The sequence below is a fragment of the Numida meleagris genome, chromosome 2, assembly GCF_002078875.1.
Source record: "Numida meleagris isolate 19003 breed g44 Domestic line chromosome 2, NumMel1.0, whole genome shotgun sequence".
Classification (NCBI taxonomy): Eukaryota; Metazoa; Chordata; class Aves; order Galliformes; family Numididae; genus Numida; species Numida meleagris.
This window is the reverse complement of record NC_034410.1, coordinates 97336405-97360345: the sequence shown is the minus strand read 5'-3', so window position 1 is coordinate 97360345 and position 23941 is coordinate 97336405. Positions and strand designations below refer to the sequence as shown.

The following is a 23941-nucleotide window of genomic DNA, read 5'->3' as shown; positions in this document are numbered from 1 at the left end:
CCTCGGCTCTTACCCTGGGCTCAGCTCTTGAGCCCTTGCCAGCAAGTGTCTTTCCATGCAGGTTCATTGTGCGACCAAATGTTTCAGCCCGAGGTCTTAATGAATATGTCTGGGATTCCCTGTGAAAACTGAAAAATAGTATGTGCGAGTTTGCTGAGAGGCTCCCTGGTTAAATTCCCACTTATTATGAAAAGCAACATTGAAGTCAGAGGGCAGAGGAAAGAAAGACGCGCCTAAAGAGGAGAAAAGCAGGGCCAGAGGAGGGCATGCCATTCAGACAGGCCGTGTGAAATCTGACAGTGTGCATAAATATTGGTCCTGGCCATAATAGGGCTGTGATTCTCCCACTGAAAGGGGGCCTTGCGTGACTAACAATGAACCACTTGCACCAGGACATGCAGTACAGCTTCTAAGCCTGAAGAGCTGTGAATATTATATAGTCACTTTGCTCTGTAGAAATAAAAATTATTTGGATTTATTATTACTGTTGTCTAAGTCAGAGCTAGTGAGTTTTTTTTAAGTCTCAGTAGTGTTCAGGATGTTCTAAAAAATTTTATTTTTAAAGAGAATCCCTGCTGAATCATTTCAAAGGAATGTAGAGCCTACTTATTTCATCTTGCAGTGCATGCAGCTCACTACTGGAATCATAGCAACAAATGATAGAATGATACATATACTTAATGCTGTACAGGACAGAAAACAAGTCAAAAACAAAGAATCACAGCATATCCCAAGTTGGAAGAGCCCCATAGGGATCACTGAGTCCAACACAGGCTCCACACAGGACTACCCAAAATTCAAACCATGAGAACATTGTCCAAACAACGTTCCCAGGTTTTCCCATGTAAATGCATTGGAAATTCATTCCTGTTATATGCAAAGTAAAAAGACAATAATGACACCAAACTGGGAAACTGAATGTTGGCTGGGGTGTTTGGGGTGGTCAGTAAGAGCTTTTCAGGCATTGCCACTGGTGAGTCCCACAGCACATGGAGGTGTGTGTGCTTGGAACAGGGCAGCACCTGGCTGCTTACCCAGAGCCTGCAATGATTTTGAAGGCAGGTTTGTCCTAGTATATGCGTGACGCTGTTGCTTTTCATTGTCGTGTCTCTGAACAAGAATGGTACAAGCCAGCTGGCTTGTGGCCGCGTTTTGGCATTTTCTGGGTGCCCTGCACAACGTACCTGGAGAAGGTCAGGTTTGCAAAAGCCACTTCCTTTCAAATGTCACTGCTTGGCCATTGTGAGGCTGCAGATTTAACAACTCTTTGTCTGTGCGTGTCATTAAGGGAGCTGTTTGTGCCCCTCTTTTAAGCAGTGACACTGTGTCACCCTTTGGGATAGGGCAAGGAACTGCCTTTTCCAGATGGGTGAGGATGCAGAAAGAAATGAGTAACCAGAAAGGAAATAGTAGAGAGAAACTGTTTTTGTGTTTAAGAAAAATGAAAAGTGCGTGAATTTCCCACTGTAGTATTTTCTGCCATCTGAGAAATAATGACATTAAAAAATGGTGGGGTTTCTGGCAGTCTCTCCACCGGGCTGCCATTATTCACTCTAATGCATACACATCATTCGTCGTCATTAATCTTCTACACCCAGGACAGGATACATCCTATTCTCTGCGAGCTGCCACGTTTCAGGTCAGGAGCTGATCCTCTGATGGCCTCAGATACCCTGTGTCTTGTCACTTTGTTCTGCCTGCCCAATATGCCCAGGGACCTCAATGAGGGAGATGCTGAGGGAATAGTGGTGCTGGGGCAGCATCCAGCACAGCATCCCAACAGCAGCACCAAGGCCTGTGCCTGGTCAGGAATAAGGGAGAGAGTTATCAGGTCCCCCAGAAAGTCTGCACCTGCTGTTTCTTCACGGTTGGCAACACAATCTTCAATTGGTATACTTACTGTCAGGTTTAGTATGGCTTCATGATGTGTCTTCGTCTTGTCCTCTTATCATGCATCCCTGCTGTCCTGCTTTTAATCACAGCAGCACAGCAGTAGTCGTGGATCGGTGGCAATTAATACCTGTCTGCAGCATGTGTGCTGTCTGGGCTCCTGAAAGCTTCTGTTTCGGAGAAGGTGGCCAGTGCCTTATTCTGCCTGAGGCCCTAGTCTGAGATTCATTGGAGTTAATGAAAATGAGGAGACTTTTTTGAAAAAATTGTTAAAAAGCCCATGTTGGTGTGATTTTGGCACACTGTAGTCTGCAGTAGCATCAGATACTTAGTTACTTGTATATGGTCAACTCTCTGTATTTCATATGCTTTATACATACATATATATGCTTTATATATGTAATTCATATGATTTATAGTAAAAAAAAAAAAAAGACCTACCTCTTTGTTTTTTGGGTCTTTTTGGTCAGTAAGTATAACAAAAAGGTACTTTCCCAGAATATTTTCCCAGCCCTCAGTCCCCAGCAAGCCATTGCAGTGTTGCCCTTCCTCAGTGTTTCACAAGGTTTTTCAGATATGAATAAGGTTTTTTTTTTGTTTTTTTGTTTTTTTTTTTGTAGTAGGCAAATCAAATACAAAGCACACTGAGATGTTCCTGCTCTGATGTACCTCATCATGCCAAGCACCCAGAGATGAGAAGGATTTTGGAGTTACTGTCTAAAAATTTTTACAGAAGCTGCATCACAAATCATCTTCAGACACCTCTTTTACTAGGCAGCAGCATCAACAAGATGTGCAAATGGGATCGGTGAGATCTTCCCTGTAATTTACACATTTTGGTGTGTGAATGCAGCGTTAGGACATGGCAGCTGGCATCAGGGCTTTGTGAAGGCTACGATCACTGCCCACTTTTTAAAATTTCATTCCATGTTTGGGTGTGCAGCAGCACTACCCAGATAGCTGGAGTGGGATTGTTCACTTCACTGATGAAATGGGTATATTCTCAGCAAAAGCCACATTTTATGGCAGGTATGTAAAGTAGAAAGACAAGGCCATCATTTTATAGCCTTTGAGAGAAAGCTGTCAAAACCAAGTGTTACCGGTTTTCATTTATCATCCTAATAATAAAAATGCCATGTAAAATATGACTAGGGTTTACATACGGTCAATCAAAATGTTAGGAAATGGGAGAAGCAAAGTGTCCTAGTACAGTGCTGATGCCATCACTTGCTGCCTTCTACCTTGGACCAGGGCTGCTCCTGGCTATGGTGCCCTCCCTGGGATGCTCTGGTGGTGTCTACGGGCTTTTTCAGAAGGAGAAGCTGATAAAAACCAGCTCCAGTTGTGTGCTGGAGCTAACATGTCAGATTTCATAAGGAAGTCTGTGTTGCAAGGAGGTGCAGCAGCTAGGTCCCTAGGAGGGTGCAGTTAAGAACAAAGTTGAAGCAGCAAATTCCTCCCTTGGGCAGGAGCTGTTTCCCAAGAGACTGGCTCCCCACATGCTGGGGAAGGACAGGAAGGCTGGATGTTGTGGGCAGGATCTACAGGACAGGCCGAGGAGCATTATCCTGCGTGTCGTGGGCAGGATCTAAGAGCAGGCCGAAGCATCATCCTGCCCCAAGCAGTCACCCGCTCCCTGGGAACTGCTCTGAGAAGTCAGCACAAGGACCCAGTTCTTCCTTCCCCATGTACGGCGTAGTGGTGACACATGGCATGCCTTTCATTTTGTGCTGCAGTACTTGGGGCCAGAGCAGCCCTTTGTAATGCCTCAAATCCCGGTGAAGAGCTGAGGCAGTCTGTTTGGGCCTCAAAGCCACAGTAGTGGTGATGAGGTCCTGGCAGTTATAGCCCCCGGGGCAGGAGTAGTGGTTAGGGGTAGTTTAAGTGCCTGCCTAGATCCAGGTGCCCTCAGAAATATGCTTCACGCTGGAATGATTTGCTGGTGATGTCTGTGGCCACCTTCATAATTTTTCTGTGCACTTCTTGTGTTTAATGCACTGTGTTCCTGTGTGGGCTTCTTACACTTAGAATCATAGAATCACAGTCATTAAGGTTGGAAAAGACCACTAAGACCATCTAGTCCAACCAGCAGCCCATCACCACCATGCCCACTAACCATGTCCCTCAGTGCTTCATCTACCCTTTGCTTGAATACCTCCAGGAACTGTGACTCCACCACCTCCCTGGGCAGCCTCTGCCAGTGCCTCACCACTCTTCCTGAAATTTTCCCTTAATATCCAGCCTGAACCTCCCCTTGTACAGCACTTCTTTCCAAGTGCATCTTCTTGGTTCATCACATAGTGTTTCTCATTTGGTATTTACAGGGTTGCTCCCAGCACAATTATGTAGACTGGTTTTACTAAGGAAATGAGGATTTCATATTGTCTCTTCTGATTAGTAATTTCTTTGCCTACTGGCCATTTCCAGATGAATCCTAGGTAGCCTAGCACTTTTCTTCCATGACGATAACTCTACCTTGAGTTTTATCTGTATAATTGGTGTCCTTGTTCATAGCTTGAGAACTGACTTTATTTGTGCTTGAACTGTGACTCCCATAGCTTGATGGATATATATGTCTTTGGGGTGACACATCACCTGTCAGTAAACTGCTATGTGCATTGAGTGGTATATAGGAATGTACGTAACAGTTAGCAGTGATCTGAGGGTCAGAAATGTCACCAACTATCGGAGTGTGAATTTACCATCTAGATGAAAAATAGAAAACTTTTGTTAGAGTGCAGTGCCCCTAAAATGGTGAAATAATAGATGAGCGATGGAGGATTACAAAGCCTATCTGGGAAACATTCACTGGAGATCATCTCCGTTGGCATTTAATCTCTCTGCTTCTTTAGAATTTTATTTAATACTTAATAGAAACAGTAAGTTGCTCTAATCCAGAGGTGATTGAATATAGTTGTACTTATCTACTGATGGAAAAATTTTCTTTCCATCCCAATGAGACAAACAATCCCATAGCTGTCAATAAATCAGTACAGAAAGCACAGGTGTTGTGCAGCTCTGCATATTGTTCTCTGCTATGAGTTCCAAAAATACAACTTTCCTTTTTTTACTTTCTATTCAGTTTGTTTTTTACACGTGTGCCCTGGGCACTGCAGGGATTTCAGAGCTGTGTGTTTTGTCCTCTCCTGGTGCTGTAAATTGCTGCAGTAACCTCCTGACCCAGAAAGAACTTGGAGCTTCACCGTGCTCCCCTCCTTTCCTTTAGCAGAACCATCCAAGGCACAGCCCTGCTCACCACACCACTGGGAAACTCTACAATTTTTTTCTGTCAGCACACCACAGCCTATTTAAAAGCTGGGACCATCAGCTACATAGCATTGTTTTTAAATTCTGTCAGTGGCAGGAAAAGGAAGAGCTCTATATTCAAGTGTTTGGAGAGCAGGTTTCTGTCCCTGTGTGTGTATTGCTGTCTTGGTCTTCTTCTGAAAAAACTCATTTATGCCAGCAATAGATCCAACTGCTACAGGAAACGCCGTGCTGCGTGTGCATTGGTCGGCAGTAAATCCTTTGTGCTGCCTCCCTTCAGAAGCACAAACTTCTAATCCCCTCTCTGAGCAGAACCTCTCCAATGCTGTAAGTCCAGCGCTGGCTGGCTGATGCTCCACAGCTCCCAGTGGAAGGCCTCTGACCGGACAGCAGGGTGCTCTCTGCAGCCCCTCTGAATAGATATGTGTTGCAAGGCATTTCTCGGGGAACATAGGAGGAGAGAGCAGCCCTTTGCTTCCTGGCCAGGGGCACCATCTCCTTCTCACTGTCCTGAGGCTTGTCCTGAACTTCAGGAACCAGACTTGCATTGCTGCATATGATCTTATGGTAGAGAACAAATGCTCTCTGTGTTGGCAGGCAGCTTCGGGCAGCTATGTTTATATGTACACAGTGCCCAGTGCATTTCATGAGGTGCCTGCTGCTCTGTGACACCGACAGGCCAAGCTGGTGTCAGCACAGTGCAAAACTCTGGGATTATGTCCCAGCACTTGTGTGACCTCTTCCTAAAAGGGGTGCAAGCTGACGTGCGTGGTTCATGGCCCATTTGTGGGATGGTGCTCTGGCTGTGGTTCAGCTGGCATGGAGGCAGCAGCAGTTCATCAGACAGCAGTATACCAGTCAGAATTTGGGATCTGACCTTTCTATTCCGGTATTTCAGTTATTGTGTTAATAACAACTGTTACATCACCGTGCTATAACTGTTTACTAATTATTCGTATAACGATTATGATGTAGCTATCCTACTGATAAGTCAGGCTGGACAGGGCTCTGAGCCACCTGATGTAGCTGTAGGTGTCCCTGTTCATTGCAGAGACATTGGAGTAGATGACCCTTAAGATCCCTTCCAACTCAAATGATTCTATGATTCTATGAAATGACTAAACTGGTTCCAGGTCCCCTCATCAGCCCCCCACGGAGCAAATACTAGGGGAAGCAGCCTGCTGTAAGCCAGCCTGGCTGTCTCCCCATGCCCACGCACTGCCCCCTCAGCACAGGGCTCCAGGCAGCCAGCAAGGCCTTGCTGCTTCTTCCCAGTCCATTGTGCAAAATTATCTGTAAGCACTGGTCTGGCTGCTATCAATGGGGGATCAGTCCACATGCAGAAGGCACCAGGAATCCGTGGGAGACAACTGATGCTGTGCTCTAGTAAAAGGAGCAGAAAAAAGAGGCTCCTCCAAAGCCCCCTATTCATAAGCTTTGCACAATAGGGGAAAGAATGGTTAAGGAAATTTAAGCCGGTGCTGAAAGCTGCTCTGCTTTCTGCTTTTTTACTCAAGGGATGGCTTTTATTCTGAACCGTAATGCTTATGATATTTCAGACATGGCTTGCTTTGCTAGGTCATGTGAATGATGAGTATCACAGTATTTGGAGGTTTCCAGTAAATGAAACACACATGGGGATGAATGCAGATATAGATCACTTGCGTCAAACCCAGTGTTATCACGGCTTGGTCAGATATCCTTTGCAAGGGCCTACAGCAGTTGAAAAGTGATTAGGATTTCATTGTGTTTTCCCATTCCAGTAGCCATCCCACATATATATATGAGAGTCCAGTGGAAGATCTGCCACCATATCCTCACTGAGTGACCAGTGTAATACTGAAGCATGGGATGGCAGCAAAACAAAATTTGAGATGTTTTGAGAGTGATAGTTCTCTGCACAGGTTTTGTCTTTATCTACCAAACTGGGCAAGCCGGGGTAGCTCTGAAGCAGTGGGATAGAGGGGAATCTTGCACCCCTGAATGTCAGGGGCTGTCAAGTCAGAAGCTGCCAAAGAATGAAGCTGCCTGCAGTGGCCAGAGGAGCTGGAGGGGGGTTGCTGGAGATGGGTTTTGTCATCTTTCAGTAACCTTCCCATGTGGTCCAGCACAGCACCTAGATAACACCAGTGGTAACACCAGTGGCGAGTCATTCCCAAGCAGTAATTAGTGCTGCAGTTAACGAACAGTGCTTCACATCACTCGGGAATAAATCCATCTTCTGACTGCCTGTTGGCATTGAAACTGGTTTTCTCCTGATTCACATTCCTGCTGAGCAGCAGTGCCTTCAGCTAGACCACTGCTGTGAAGGGGTCAATGCAATGTGGGGTTTTAGAGTCAACCACGTGCTGTTATGCTGAGTGTTTTGCATACTGCTGAACCTGAGGGGGCTCAGCATCTAACCAGAAGTATCTCTCACTGGGAAATACCAATGTGCAGCTCTGAAGCTTTTACTTTGCAGAAATCAGTCATCTGAAAGCAGCCTGCGTATGCTGCTGGGGCATTTAGAGCAAGTGGGTTTGGTCACTCATGCAGATTTTTTTAGACATCTCTCACTGGCAGTGTTTTCTAATAAATGCAAATGAAATTTCTGATAATCTATTTCAAAGCAATTGGTAGCAAGCCATCGTTGTGCAGGGAACATTACTTATACAACTCATAAACCACCGTGATGCTTGTGCATAATTCCTCACACATCACAGTGACAGAAACTGCCTTCAGGGCCAGACTTTCCAAGGCAGCCTCTCTGTTTTTAAGTTGCAGACATTGTCACTTCAATGGCTGACTACTTGATTTTGCAGGTTCAGTTTGATGCACATATGATAGCATCTGCCTGCAGATGCCAGACTGCACCCAAAATGCCTCACTCCTTCTAATAGCAGCAAATAAAATGACAGGCTGACAGCTCCAAGCAGCTCTTGATTCTCTCTTCTTTTTTCCAAGTCCTTTACTGCCTTCTGTCCACAGCTCTATTCCCAGCCTTCCCATATCCTGGCTCAGTATTATAACTCGGACTATATCATGTGTTACATTTATGATTTCTGTTAACTTACACTTTATTCAAGTGTCTTGCCGAACCTCTAATTTAAGTCCATTGACTTACTGCTTGCTGTTCCCCACATGGGCACTCTCTCTCCCTTCTTGCTCTCATTGCTCTGTTTGCAGCACTTCCTGGATCTGTGAAAACTGGAATTTGCTGAAAGATGTAAATCATCTCTTCCTGTTCTCTCAAGGCTCCTAGGAAAAGTGCAAATAATTGTATCTCTTCTCGCTGTTAGTACTGTAGTCACTACATCCAATGATCTTTTGGGGAAGTTTAACTTCTAAAGCACCAGGCAATTTATTAATCACATGTATTAACTCTCCTTAGTAGTGATGAGGTGTGGTGAAAATCAAACTGCAGTGAAACTGTGGTGGTAGAAAATTTCCATTGAGTAACCTCTTTCCTCAGAGGCTATGTTATCCAAATGACTAATAAAATCTTGTTGAACTGTCATGGAGAGACATTTTGGTAGACAGCCAGCTCTGGTTAGTCTCTTGAGTATAAAAAGTAGTACAGAAATATTCCTTCCAGCGTTAATTCATATCAGCTTCTGGTGCCAATTTCCTGCACGTCAAAGAGAAATGCTCCTTTATTGTATCATTTTAAATCACTTGGGCTCATAGTGTGTTCCACCTGTTTCTTTTTTCAGTGGCACCCTCTGCCCTCAGTCCTACAGAAACATCAGCATTGTAGGTTGGTGTTTCATGCACGCATGCAGCTGAGACTCACAGCAGTGCATTGGAGACCTTTCATTGCTCTCACATAGGGTTTAGGGGACTTTGTTCTGAGTAGTCCCTCATGGCCATCCTTATGTTTGCAATCCTGCACTGACAGGTGGGGCTTTCTCCCTACTGATATCCCCTGATAGCCTCCAGAGGTAGGTATTGCATGCATGCTCTAACACAAGCTAGAGTTGAGCCCCTGCATGATGGAAATACAAAGCACTCTCCCAGTCCAGCACTGATCAGAAGGTTTTCATGCAAATCCAGCAGATTGGTGTGAAAATGCTTGAGGCGAGGTCCCGTCTATGACATTATGTTAAAAGCTTGTTACTCTGGATCTGTGAAATCCATTTTTTTTCAGTGAGGAGTGAAGCTTAAGGCTCCCAAGGCCAGGTTGCTACCTGCCTGTTTCTTGTCATATGATCCAGTTCTCCTACCTAAATTTTACTTCCCTTCCCCTTACTTTCCAAGTATTACTCCTTACAACCAAGAAGAGGCTCCATTACTGTCCATTGTACACCACAACCCGTCCATGGGTGTTGCTGATGTTTCCAACCATGGCTCTTTGCCTGGGTCAGAGCAGGATGTTTGTAGGATACAAGACAAGGTTTTGCATCTCCAGCATTTTTGGTTCTCATGAACAGAGGCCTCTGCACAAACTCATTTCTGACTCCAAGAGCTTACAAACTGAATGCAGCAACCAGACAGCGTCCTCTTGCTTTTTCCTTATGCTACTCTTGCCTGAACTCACAAAGAACAGCAATGAGTATGAGAGTAGGGCTGTCCCCATGGCTCTTTAGCCACAGTGACCTGCCCTGTGATCTGGAGCAGGCACCACGCCTGGCAGCTGCTTGCAGTTATATCTCTGTTTTCAGAATAATACCACGCTGAAAATAGAAAAAGGGAAAACAGTAACAGTTTATCCTGGCTAGGCTTGTGTAGCAGGTTTTCATATGTTTGTAGTGTTTAAGGTCTTTTTTCCTTAAACTGTTTCAGTATCCATAAAAAAAAAAAAGAACATTTCTCTAACGCAGCTTCATTAGTTATAGGACTTCACGAGATTAAAGTAGAGAGCAGATTAGCAACACCAAACTGTAATATGTCTTGGGCATATGGTGCTGCATATGAATGGGTTTTAACTACTTAACTGTGTATAACAAAGAGCAGAAGGAGAGATTTGTCTTAGCGTGCCATAATTATAATTTGTAGTAGCTACATAGCTTAACAGTCAGAAGCCACAAAGCCACGGGAAGCTTTTGCTTGCATTTGCACAGTGTGTGTCCCCAAGCTCATGCCGTGTTCTCAGTCAACTGATAACAGGCACAAGACGGACCTTAACTAATTAGCAGGATGCCTCTCTCTCCTTCTTCTTCCTCTTTGCTGGGCTTGCATTTTGCAGACCTTGTACTGAGCCTAGCTGAGCTCAAGAGTAGAATCATAGAATGACAGAGTATCTTGCATTGGAAGAGACCTCAAAGCCCACCCAGTCCCACCCCCTGCCATGGGCAGGGCTGCCCCCCACCATCTCAGCTGCCCAGGGCCCCATCCAACCTGGCCTTGAGCACCTCCAGGGATGGGGCACCACAGCTTCTCTTGGCAGCCCGTTCCAAGTTTGCATCCTCATTTACACACCTGTAAGCTTCAAATACACCCCAAAAATGTGCAGTCCAGCCCTGGGTTAACATTGGGTACAGAGTTGGGTATTTTGCCCCTTGGATATGGGAGTTGCACTGGTGCGGGCAAGCTCGTGACAGCCAAAGGTTCACCTCATCTGGGAGTTGCCACTCATAGAACAAACATAAATGGAAGTGTCAGTGGAAGAGGACACAGTGTTGGGTTGATTGTTAGGGAGCATCATCCTTCAAGCCTTCTCTGCCTTTTCTGATCGAAAGAATCCTATTTTCTCTTGAGCTGTGTCAAAGCCTGCTGTGCTGCTTGTTGGAGGGACAAGCAAGCAGAACATTTTCTGATCACAAAGGTGCTACAAGCTACTGACGGCTGTGTTAGAAGCAGTGGCACAGGCCACTATGAAAGGACCTTGAACTAGATGAAGGAGAGGCACAGCAAGCCAAAGAGCCCAATATTTGCTTCTCCTGTGTGCATGGAGCAGGTTCAAGAGAAGCTGAAACTCTAGGCACCAGCAGAGTGGTGCAGCCAGCTTTGAATCAGGCAACTCTATTGTTTCCAGCTTGCTGCTTTCTTGCCTAACATCTGCTGTCTTACTGTGACACTGACATACTTCAACAAAAGTCAAATTTATGTGGTTTCTAAATAATTCTGTCTTTTACCGGTTTGAACTTGGTCCTGAAGCGTGAGGTTGGGAGATTTAGTGAAACACCGGTAATGTGGCTGAGCTCCACCTGTCTCTCCTGAGAAGAAGGATATGCTTTGGAGGCGAGAGTCCATGAGCCAAGCAGGTGTGATGACATCGTTCCCATGTCTTAAACATAAACTGTGTCTTAAAGAAATATAAAGCGATGTAAAGATTTGAAATGGCAATCAAATATAATTTACATAGTAAATTCAGAAATACATGGAGAATAGGTTTTTTTTCACATGGTTTTATCTGGGCTTCTTGTGTATTTGAAAGCAAGGACTAACCAGCAACGTTATGTCACATAGCGTAAATGTGCCTGACTTTCCATTTTTCTGTTTTGCTTTCCTCTGAGGTTTCCACAATGTGTTTCACATCCACTGTGAGTAGCATTCTTGGACTTCTGCCCTGGATTAATCAAACATAAATCATTGCTTCATACCAAAAGAAAGTTTTGCCAAAAATTGTGGTGGTCCACAGGAGAAGAAAAAGAGGTTTTCTTGCCTCTGTGAACTTTTAACTAATTTTATTTCTTTCTTTTTGTGTGTGTGGGAAATATTGTGCATTGGAAAACCTACTGACAAGGCTCTAATCATCTTGTTTTCTTAGTGATTAATACCAAAAATGAAACACTCAGCTGCTCGGGAGGACATCCCTGCTTTCCCCTCAATTAGTTTTATGGCGGTGGGCTCTGCCAAACTTGCAGACTTAGTGCTCCACTTATCAATAACCCAGCAATGTTTCTGTTTCAGAGTTCCCTGAAGAGAAGAGGCAGCAGAGAAATGCACAAAGAAAAAAAAGCATTTACCCAGGTAAGGGTTTTGAGAATGTGCAGTTTGGAGCTAAATCACGTGTTAGAACTCAACATTTCTTTTTATGAGTGTTGACAGGGCCATCAGGTACATTAACTAGAGTGCAATTAGGCCTTGATCTACTGAGACTTCCCAGAGATAATGCAGAAGCAATTTAGGACACGAGTACGATCTCTAAACCATGCAGTGATCGGGTTTGCTGTACGTTCATCAGCAGAGCCAGGCTGAAGGTTTCCTACAGGAAGAGAAAATCACTTTGCCTCACACAGTAATTGGATCACAGCTTAGGGAACAGCTAAATTTATACGTGGTGCCGAAGTCGTTGCACTAAGGAGCGGCTTGGCAGACAGCACAGTCCTCAGATGGCAGCAACTGTTCCAGATTACTGCTTCCCCCAGCTCAGGTAAAGGGCAGAGCCCTAGCTGGACCCTTTATCTGCATCCGGACACTGGTTTTTTTTTTTTGTTGTCCCCTGGGCTGGTCCTCCTCAGGGCCCCATTTCCTCTGCTTTTTGTGCTGACAGTGGGAGTTGAAGCCTTTCCCAGCAGCCATACGGTTACTGTTTATAGACAGAGGATGGGGATAGCATTTCCCCTCGATGCAGAGGGAGCCAAGAGTGGCATCATTATCTTCACTAGAGAAAGGTTGAGCCTCCCCTGCCGCCCCTTTGGCAGGCTCAGTGCACGCAACCGAGACGTATGGTTTTCCTTGGAGCCGTTGGAGCCTTAAAATCCCATTGATTTGTAATAATAGCTGTAATAAATTAGAACATGCTGCACTTGAAATGGGCTCCATGTGCAGCTGAAGGAGTGGGGTGAGCAGTCCGGGGGCTGCAGCCTCCACTTGTGGGGCAGAGCAGAGCTAGCATCCCTGTGGAGTGAGTACAAGTACAGCTGAATCGAACCTTAAAATGGGACGCTGGGCTTTCTTCCTGCATCTCCACTTACAGGGAGTTAAGTCATCAGTGAGATCAGAAGAAAATCGTTTTCCTGCAAGTCTGTAAGATACACGTACAAGACATATATGTGCACACACATGGAAATTACAAATGAAGTCATGGCTGTGGGAGGCACTGTCCTTCCTTCCCTCATTCCTGGAAATACAGAAGAGTGCAGAGAGAATGAATTTGTGTGCTTGCTTCCTCTGCCCAAATCCAGACACTGGAGCTCAGGAGCACAGGAGCAGCTGCAGTTTGCCTCTGAAAGCCTTATGAAGGGCTTCACAAAATTAACGGAGTAACCCAGAGTCAGCTCTGCATGACTCACAACTTGAGAACATGATCCCAGAAACCACCCAGGGAAAAAGACTTTACACTGTATGCACACATGTGCATACATCATGCAAGCAAAGGATTTGCATTTCAAAATGAGAACCACTGTGACAGCAGTGTACAAAGTAGCCATTCGTTTTTATTCAGCAGTTTTTTAGGGCAGGAAAGGAGAAAGAATCTTATATACTGTCATGCTCTATCCTATCAGGGATGTCCTAGTTGTCTCCCAGCTCTGGGGCATTACCCAGAGCAGTCTGCAAACCTGGGTATCAGTTCAGAGGAATGTGCTGTTTGAAACCAGAGCTCACCATGCCAAGTGCCCAACCTGGTCCAGCAGCCACTGGGTCCTGGGGCACAGCTCAGAGGGGTAAGTGCAGACACAGCCAGGCAGGTTCACAGCACTGCTCCTCAGGGGTAGCCACCTTAAATAGCTAAAATAGTTTCACACACCTAAACTGAGATACCTTAGACTGGACGCAAAATAGATGTGGAGGTGAAGGCTTGGCTTACTTAAGGTCACAGTATGAACCTTTTTGTCTTTCTCTTTGTCCCTGTTACATATTTGGTGACTGAAAAGCGACCACAAACTTGGATTGTGTAAATTTGTGCACCTGCATACTTACAGATATGTATAACATAGAGCAGATCTGGTGTTATTAGTTACTGGGAGCTCATCATGAAAATGAGTGGCAACATCACATCCACTGCAGGGCACAGCTTAATATATGTTAAACTGATTGTCTAGAAGTTGAGTTGTTAGTTGTGCTTACTTGCCTCTAGCAGTACTGAAGAAGAAAGTTTTTATTCAGCAGAATTGCAAAGTGGAGCTTCTTGGGAAGTACCAGGCACCAGGCAAAACACAGAGAAAAGTGGTTCTCCAGCGCAAGGTAGGAGTCTGGTGCTCACCAGGTGCTTGGGTGCTGGTCATACTGCCCTGTCGTCGGACTCGCAACCCCGACACGCTTCCCCATCTTCTGCCTGGCAGCTCCTGTGAGCCAGCGGTGGTAGAGGAGATGGTGTTGGTCTCTATCTATCTTTGTGTCTTCTTGACAGAAAAGAAATATCATATTTAGGAGTTTTTGATCAGCTCCTTGTTCTCATCACATCATTTACATTGCGTGATGAATTTTAAGTTCCTTTTTTTTCATCTAAGTTTCATTTCTTCATCTCTGCACTCTCCATTTGCCTAAATTAAACTGCAGACTCTTTAGTAGTTTTGCATCTGGGCTTTCTCCTTTTGCCTTATTTTTTTTCATTAACATCTCTCTGTAGTGCTGTACAGAGCTGTGGTGCTATAGCATGCAAATATGCACAATCAGTAATCATCAATTCCCATTTAGCCTTAATAATCCTTAAGGCCAGTGATGAGCACCATTAATGACTCAACATTTTTGCATTGTCATTTGTCCTTTTTTTTCAAAGCAGTTTGCCCTACATACTCCTTTTAGGAAAGTGTCCACATGCTGGATGTGAAATACAGAAATACATTCAGGCTGGGCCACAGTCCAGCTTTCACCCCTTGGGACTTGAACCTCTTGCTTCTCTAGAATGATGGAAAGGCAATATTCTCCTTCTTTTTATATTTATTTACTTTATTTTTGGCTTTTATTGTATTCATTATTTAACTAGTAATAAACTATTAATAATTTCTGTGATTTGGCCCCACCTTAGTTTGCCTTATATTTCAATATTCTACCTGCTTGTGTGGGTGCCTTGCCCTCTTGCTCCTTCCACTTGGTTTTAACTGATCAAGAAATCACTGATATTTCTGTACACAAAGTTTCAGAGGGACAGTTGCATGAAGGTTGGGGTCCTACCCTTCTGGCATGCTTAGATCTCGCTGATAAATCTCTCCTGGCCATTCTTTTCCTTTGGAAAAAAGCTGTCTGAGGAATGGGATTTTCAGTAGTCACATTCCCTGGTGGAGAAGCGTGGAAGATCTAGAGCTTTCTCACCTTTCCAGATGGGATCCATATTTAGTAGACGAGATTAACATCCATCAGCTCTGTTGTTTAGTACGAGGCTTGTGTTTGTTTAATGAAAAATATATTGTTTGTTTCAGCTCTTTCAAAAAAAAATTACCAATGTGGTATTTATTTTTTCCATAGACAAAACCTAGCAATAAAATAATGTCATTAGAAGAATACTTATAACTGTTTCTGTCTTGCTGTAATAACATGCTACCTCCATGAAAGTGAGCTGCTCCATGAGTTTGAGCTGTGCAGTGATGGGCTTGATCCCAAATCCACAGAAGCTCTTCCCTTTGCATCAAAAGCTTCAGAATGCTCAGTGTATTGTCTCAAGTATGAGGCAGTGAGTGCTATTGGTACTGCTTGCAATCCAGCCAGGAGAAGCTCCTGGAGGAGCTGCCTGTACGGCTCAGAGCCCTGGGTAAGATGCGCACATGGGCTGCTCATCACCTTGGGCATCGGTGCAGCTGCTGTAGGCTGTGGCACTGGCTGCTGGGCTCCTGCAGCCAAAGCTGGACAGCAAGCGTGGAGAAGGACAATGAATCACAGAGTAAGGAAAATGCCAGACACAATTATTTCCAAGCTTTTAGCAGATAAGTAAGGAAATCTGTGAGTGCTGTTTTACAGCACTGCTCTGGATGTAACTTTCCTTGTAATCTTTTATGTGGTACTTAATTTACAATTCAGACTTAGAAAAGCAGTTTGCACATGTATGTCAACATGGCAAAGAGATGCGTGTGTGTGAGAAGACAGAATGGAAAAAAAAGCCCATCTCCTGGACTCTGCTTGTAGTTGGTTATATGCGTCTTGCTTTCATTCATACAGAACTCACATTACTGGTGCCAGAAACACGATGACCAAAGTTTTAGTTAGTCAGATGATGGCAGCTGAAAAACACATATTAATAGAAACTTTGGCTATTGTTTAGCCATATTATGGTATTAGCACGTAAGCTTTTTTTTTTTTTTACTATTTATTATTTTAAAATCATGTGAAGCATGAAGCAAAATCAGTAGGAAAGCTGATGAATTCAGAAATATGCAATTGATTACTTGTGTGTCTGTATTAATGGACGGTATTAACTGCAGACATAATTCATAATTAGTATATATTTAAATAGGATGAGGAGAAATTAATCTAGGTAACATAAAAGGCACCATTACCAATGTGCAAGGACTGTGTACTTTAGAAATTAAATTATTTCCTGGGATTGCTGAGTCATAATTAGTTTTGTAATTTTTTGTTTCTAATAGGCTGATCTGGGTGAACAATTAACATCAGTCATGTTATCTTCTGGATTTGGTTGCCATTATTAGGAATTGTAACAAAATGGTGATAGTGAAAGACAACAGTGCCACAGAGACTGAATCGAAGTTTCCATAGATAATTGCACATATGTCCACATGGCCTAACAACAATGATGAAATCCACTGTCTCAAGAGATCATCTTTCAAAGCCTGCCTTCCATTATGCTGCTAATGCTGATAAATGTGTCTCTTACAAGGCCAAGTGCCTGTATCTCCATGACAATTCATGAAAGGGATTCATGCAAAGAAATTGTTCATCAGCTTAGAATTTACTTAACCTCATCTCTTATTTCAGCACAATTACAGCACAGTGCACACTGGAGTTTTCATCAGAGTGACATGTTGGACTTTAAAATGCCCAACTCCAAAAAAAATTAAACTCTTATTTAATACACTACTGCTTCCAGAAAAAAATAGTTTGAACTTAACTATGGTTTAATGATTTTTTCTTTTTTTTTTTTTTTGCTCATGTTTTCACTGACCTCCCTTGTGAGCAGTTGTCTGTAGCGGGAAGAGCGATCACATGCTGTTCCATCCTAATAATAACAACAGCAGTGACAACAGTAGTGCTTCCTATCCTGAAAGGGAGCTAGGTACTCTTATCTATTTCACAGTGTTGTGAGATCCAGTTAAAGAATATACATAGTGAAGTGCTTCTTCACTTTGCAGGGTAACTGCAGCTTAGCACATGTTTTTGTGCTCCATAAGCTGAAGAAGCCCAAGATTTGGGATTATGACAAGGAAATTTGTTGGAGTAGTCTTAATCTCATGATGCTAAGAGTGAGCAAATGTATGATGAAAAATAAATGGAACAGAAAGTGCCAACAAATCACTGCACCTTTCCAATGTAGTCATTCTCGTTTTCCACAAAATTTGCTCAGTGTTTGAGAAAGACTAGACACTGAGCACCAATAAGCACCTTTGCACTGGCACTCCTGCATCACTGAACACTTGCACCAGCACACTGATTTTTATTTCTCACTTTAACTGTGATCAGGCTGCTTTGCAAATTCAACCAGGACCAAACCATGAAACATGTCAGCTGTGTGGTTTGTGTGGCACTGTCTCTATATTGTTTGCCTCCCTAGCAGACATGGCTCCGAGGGTGGGAAGGGGAAGATTTTGGAAAGCGAGCAACTGCTTATGCTTCTCTTCTAACATTGTTTTGGTGGGGGACTTGTTCTTGGCAGGAGGACAGTGCTGACTTGAAGTGTCAGCTTCAGTTTGCCAAAGAGGAGGCAGCGCTGATGCGTAAGAAGATGGCCAAGCTGGGGAGAGAGAAGGACGAGCTGGAGCAGGAGCTCCAGAAATACAAGTCCATCTATGGAGATGTGGACAGTCCTCTGCCTACAGGAGAGGCCGGAGGCCCACCCAGTACCAGAGAGGCTGAGCTGAAGCTTCGGCTGAAGCTAGTGGAGGAGGAGGCCAACATACTGGGCAGGAAAATAGTGGAACTGGAGGTGGAGAACAGGGGGATTAAAGCTGAGATGGAGGATATGAGGTGCCAGTATGAGAAAGAGTGTCTCAGCAGGGACCACATTTCAAGCATTCCTACCTCACCCTACGGCGACTCTGTGGAGTCGGCCACGGAGCTGCGCCGACACCTGCAGTTTGTGGAAGAGGAAGCAGAACTGCTGAGGCGATCAATCTCCGAAATTGAGGATCACAACAAACAGCTAACCAACGAACTGAACAAATTCAAGTTTGAGCCAGGCCAGGAGCCGGGCTGGCTGGAGGATGCAGCATCCAAGTGCGGCGGGCCACTGCAGGAGGAGCTGAAATCTGCCAGGCTGCAGATCAATGAGCTGAGTGGGAAAGTGATGAAGCTGCAGTATGAGAACAGGGTCCTGATGTCCAACGTGCAGCGGTACGACCTTGCCTCCCACCTGGGCCTACGCACTTCCAGCCCCAGGGACAGTGATGCTGACAGCGATGCGGGGAAGAAGGAGAGCGACAGCGAAGAAGGTCGTCCGCTCCAGCCAAAGAGAGAGGGGCCGATCGGGGGCGAGAGTGACTCCGAGGAGATTTATGAGAAGACTTCAGGTTTTGGGAGTGGAAAGCCTTCAGAAGTCAGTGACCTGTGCTCCACTGACTTCATGCGAGCAAAAGAGGACACCGAGTCTTTAATTAACATCAAACGTGAGGCTGAGCGCCTCGAAAGGACCGTAGATCGTCTTATCACTGACACAGACAGTTTGATTTATGATGCGAAGGTGCATATAACCAGTAGCCCATCCACTGAGCAGGATTTCAAAAGTGATGAGGGAAAGGGAGAAGATAAGCATGAACCGGAGCTTCTGGACACCATCAACGCCAGGATGAAATCATTCCGGAAAGAGCTACAGACCTTCCTGGAGAAGGTTGATCACATAGGGGAGGGCCTTAAGGAGCAGATGGAGGACCTCTCACCTCTTCCCCATCTCACAGAGTCTTCCAGTTTCCTATCCACGATGACGTCCATGTCACGAGACTCTCCCATTGGTAACCTGGGGAAGGAGTTAATCACAGACTTCCAGGTAGGCCAACCCCTTGTTTGCCTTCTTTCTGTTTATTGTTTCTCTTTCTTGCTGGCATTGCTACCCTAGAGCTAATTTTCCTCACAGCTGCTTTGTTATGATTTCAGACCTGCAATGTCTTATAGCGTGTAATGTGAAACGGACACTTTATAGGTTTTTCTTTTGTTTGTTTGCACAACTCCTTTGATTTAGAGGCGGTTCCTCATGGCAAAAAAGGCTAATCCACTGATGCTATGGAGGTCTGTGTTGTTTTTGTCTGTAACAGCAGTGTTTCTCTGTGAAAGAGGAGATTAATTTAAAAAAAAAAAATCCTAATGAAAGTTATTTAGCAGCCTTTCTAAGAAATGCGTGGAGGTCTTTATTATGCTCTCCAGTAAAAGGGTCAGGCGTGTTCTCAAAAGCCTTGCCAAAAGAACCCAACCCAACCACCGTTTTCTAAGTGATATGTTTTGAAAAGCCTGCTTACAGCTCACTCCCTAACCGAGCAGCGGGTGAGAAGCACTGTAGCCAGCGAAGGACTGCCTTGCCTAAAGCCTTGCCTATGGGCGCATGTCTAAACTGCCACAGCTGCCACACTGGATATGGCTTTTCTGCACAGCACAAGTAAGGAAGGAAGAGCTTTGTATCCCGTATCCTTCATGACTTGTATGCTTGCTGTTGGTTTGACTCATGCATCCCCATTGCATGCGCCTCATAACCAGTGTTTGCATTCTTTTTTCCTCTCTTTCTCTTTTTTGCTTTTCAGATGTTTCAGCCCATCATTTTGCTCATCCTCATTTTGGTTTTGTTCTCTTCACTTTCTTATGCCACTGTATTTAAGTTGTTTTTTCTGTTCACGCTTTTCTTTGTCTTGTAGTTTTTCAGTCGTCTACCTTACCCATTTTTGTTTTCTTTATTCCCTCCTGTCCTTTTGTTCTTTTGTTACAAACTGCCCATGCACCTAACAGTCCAAACTGAGGGATCAGAAGGAGTGGCAGCTCAAACAAGATCGTGGAGAGGAGCGAGAGATTCACCACCAGCGAGCCACCACCGACCCACACCGCAGAGCTGATGGAGACATAAAACTCTACAGGCCAGGAGACAAGGGCTGTTTCAGTCTAGAGGTCAGCAAAGCAGCCCCCTTGCTCACTGCCTCCTGCTGCCTTAGCCAGAATATAAGGAATAGAAACCAGGGGTTGGGGGAGTAAATTGGACAGGACACAGCACCCATGTTGTGAAAGTTTTGGTGACCTGTTTTCTGCCCGATACAGCTTCAGAGAAGCAAATTGGTCTTGACTATGGACTCACTGACCTGCTCCCAGTAGTTTTGCAAAGTGGGAAAATGTGGCTCAGGGACTTAGGGCAATTAAGTATAGTAACGAAAAATCTCTGTTAGAGATTTTAATCCCTGACGTCAAATCACGCTTCCGTGACTCCAGATTTCACCTTGTTGGATCTTTTCAATCTGGAAATTCTACAGATAGCAACCACTTTGCATTTTGTGCGGCAGTAGTCTGTGCAGGAAAGGGTTTGGTGCTGGTGTGCATGGGAGCACAGCAACCTGCAGCTTACAAGAAAAAGCTTATTTAAAGCAGAATTCTCCACTGTTTTGGTTGTTGAGTACTTTTCCATTCATCAAAAACATTGATCAGTTTTTATTTAAATCTTCATCCATGCAGAGCCCTTATCAGCCTCAGCGAGCATCTCTTTAGCTGGTTTCTCATGAATGTAGCTTGTCCAGACACTGCAACTCATCTTGAAAAAGACAATTTCCAGTCTGTCTACATAAAGGCAAGCTTGAAGCACTGGAAAACTTTTTCTGCAAGCCACTGGCAGACCAAATCCACCTTGAAACTGTGGTGGGTAAAGTAGTTGCTAGTGAGGGAAGATTTTTAATATGTTTTTAATTCTAAAGAGACATGCGCAGAGGCCTTAGTAAGTCTGAAGCTCCTGATTAAGTCTGGAAAAAGGAGAACGCTGACTGGGACAGCTGTGTTTGTCATTAAGTGATAATAAGCACTAGAAAGCAGGGGTAGGAAGAGGGAGCGTCAGGGCAGCTGGTAGCTAAACAGCAACATGCTGTACTGAATACCAAAGGGAGTGTGGCTCTTCATCTTAACGCAGGTAATTCTTTGCTGGTTTTGTTTTGTGTGTTTTAAACTACCCTGATAGTATAAAGTTTTGGTAGCATTAGAATAATTAATTTGTTCAGCAGATTCCCTGTCAACTTCTCACATTTACCAGCAATAATAAGCCTCAGAAAGGATATCTGTTCAATCCAGGTCACCTTAAGTCTCTGGCTGAACAATAAAGTCTTTCTTCTTCAGCTGCAAAATGGGAAGATGAGGTAGAGAGACCTTGCAGTTGAGTGTGGATCCTTTTGCAATTGTACTGGTCAGTAGTCATGTTAGATTTGGTCAGAAAATTATCAAAGCAAATGTTTACGATATTTCTGTTTAAATTCTGTTATTTTATTAATTGTCTCTTACCTTACATCAGACACATTATTATAATGTCACGTGTATGTGAGTCCTCTGTTAAGATTAGGGATTTGGATACTTTGGGCACAATCTCTCTCTTTTTTTCCTTTCCCACGACGAGATGGTATGTAAACCATGTACAGAAAACTGTGTTTAAACACAGGTTGAGTAGATCTGACCACTGCCTGACAGGGAATGAGCCAGTAAGTATAATCAAAGGTAGAGGATATCCAGCTGGGGTCTGGATGTGCTCAAAAGGTGAGCAAGGAGGGAGTTCAAATGTCCCAAATGAGAAAATCTTTAAAAACAATGTGCTTGATTCAGTCAGGTTTACTTAAACAACAAAGAACACTGCACTGCTTTATACTGAGACTTTTCAGTGGGTGGACAGCCAGTAGAAATCCTACAGTCTGCAATAGTTGATGCTAACTGAAGCAGAAGATTCCTCCAAATAATTCTGAATATTATCGGTCTAATTCTTTTTTAATATCATGCACCGCATTAGCAAAGAGCTACTATTCTTTTATGCCAGATAAAAGGAAAAAATATTTTTCAAATACCAAAGGGCTTTTTTTTATTTGCACAGACATTTCAGATGGAGACTCAAACCTTTCCATTCCCACATGTAAGCTGCTATCTGCTTTAGTTTGTGTCACATTGTCCAGTGGGTCATATTGATTGACAGTCTTCTTACTGTGTATGGACTTTCAGCATGAGGAGAAGACATTCCATTTCAGTTAGACAAATGATTTCTTTATAAGCAGGCAAAACTTTCTTTTCCAAACTGAATTTTAAATTGAAAATGTCCCAAGCAATGCTTAGCAGATTCCATTTAGCTACTTTCCCTGTTTTTAAAAATAAGCATCATGGGAGCCTAATTGTTTCATTAAGTACAATAAATGCAAACTGACTTCTGCTTGAAACTACCCTGTAGCCTAACTGTAAACATCTGCCTTTGTTTGGTCTTTGCGCTGCAGTTGTTAGTGGAACAGTATTATTAGAATGTATTTGCATATTAAAGAGGTGGGTTAGAGTCATAGTCCAAAGGAAATTATGTCTTGAAATTGCCTTAAGAGCAGGGCTTTGTTTTCTTGCTGAAACAAGCTGTTCAGCTGCTGTTGTAGGAGGCTGGAGCCCATTTGGGTGGATGTTCAATCCATTATTCATGATTTTAGCAGAGCCGGGTTATGGTGGAGGGGGAAGCCGTTCTTCACCACCCAAAGAAAGGCGAGTGATCAGACAAGAGTCGCCATAACTGAAAGGCATGTAGGAACTAAAGAAGGTAACACAGTGCTTTGTGGAGTAAATGCCTGGTACAAATCAAATGGCTAATATGGCAACGAATGGAAGCCAGTGCAAAATACAATAAATTATTTTTCATCCGGTGAATTTTACCCTTTCAACCAGTGGAACGGCCATAAACAAAACGCAGCTTCCTTAAAGCAGGCTGCAGACGCCTCATGTTTATTCAGAGATAGTAAGACATTCTAGAGAAGAAAAAAATCACTCTTTCAAAGGACCAAATATATCTTATTGCAGTGTTTGATGCCGGATGTTCTAAAATTGAGCTGTGTTTCCTAGCAGACTCTGTTTGTTCAGTGACAGAGTATAGTTTCTGCCCTTACCTGGGTATGTATCACCAAAGGCAAAAGTACTCATCTTTGCATTTTACATTTGGATACTGTGATTATTTTCATACACAGCCTTTAAAAACTGAGGAATTTGTATGTACAAAAATGCCACAAAATCTCAGTTCCTCAAATTTTATGGAAAATGAACCACTGATTTCAGTTAACTTAAAAGGTACTATTTGTCACCAGAGAATTAGAATAAAAGCAGGTATGGCAGGAAAGATGAGAGCGTGTCTTCAGAAGCAAGTTTTCCATAAGATCTAGTAGTCGATAAGAGGAATTCACACTGAGCAATAATTGCTTTTAGGCCATTCTTAATCTGTTTGTCCATTTTTCTTACTTACTCTGCCCATAAGAAATATGAAGCAGCTGTATTACTGTGAATTAATTTCTGGGTTAAGTGTGAACCAATCAGATACAGTGATGTTCAAGTTAGGCAAGTCACTTTAACACCTGCTTTGAATCGAATCTTCAATATGGATCCATTTTGGACATGTGAGAATTTCGATCTATATCTTGGATATTCTATTTTTAGATGGTTATAGAGTCTGTACTCCTTCCGTGCAACTTTCGTAATTCCTCTTGAGAGCTTTTCAGCTGGATGGCTTTCACAGCAGCCCCCAGCTGTGCGCTGAAAATTTGCACATCCTTTTCTTTTGCGCTAATTTAAGATTTTGTTTTCCCAGAAAGGAAACAGTGAATGTTTTCTACATTGTGATTTTTCTTTATTAAAAAAAAAA

At 43.7% G+C, this 23941-nt stretch overlaps 1 protein-coding gene across 2 annotated transcripts in view; it reads left to right on the top strand.

The window, feature by feature from the left end:
• Positions 1-23941, top strand: part of MTCL1 (microtubule crosslinking factor 1) — a 102510-nt gene that overhangs the window by 39078 nt on the left and 39491 nt on the right. For both annotated transcript variants that reach the window (XM_021386461.1, XM_021386462.1), the window contains exons 4-6: positions 11989-12048; positions 17786-19111; positions 20059-20214. In XM_021386461.1, the coding sequence (XP_021242136.1) occupies positions 11989-12048; positions 17786-19111; positions 20059-20214 (1542 nt within the window). The remainder of the gene's footprint in view (positions 1-11988; positions 12049-17785; positions 19112-20058; positions 20215-23941) is intronic.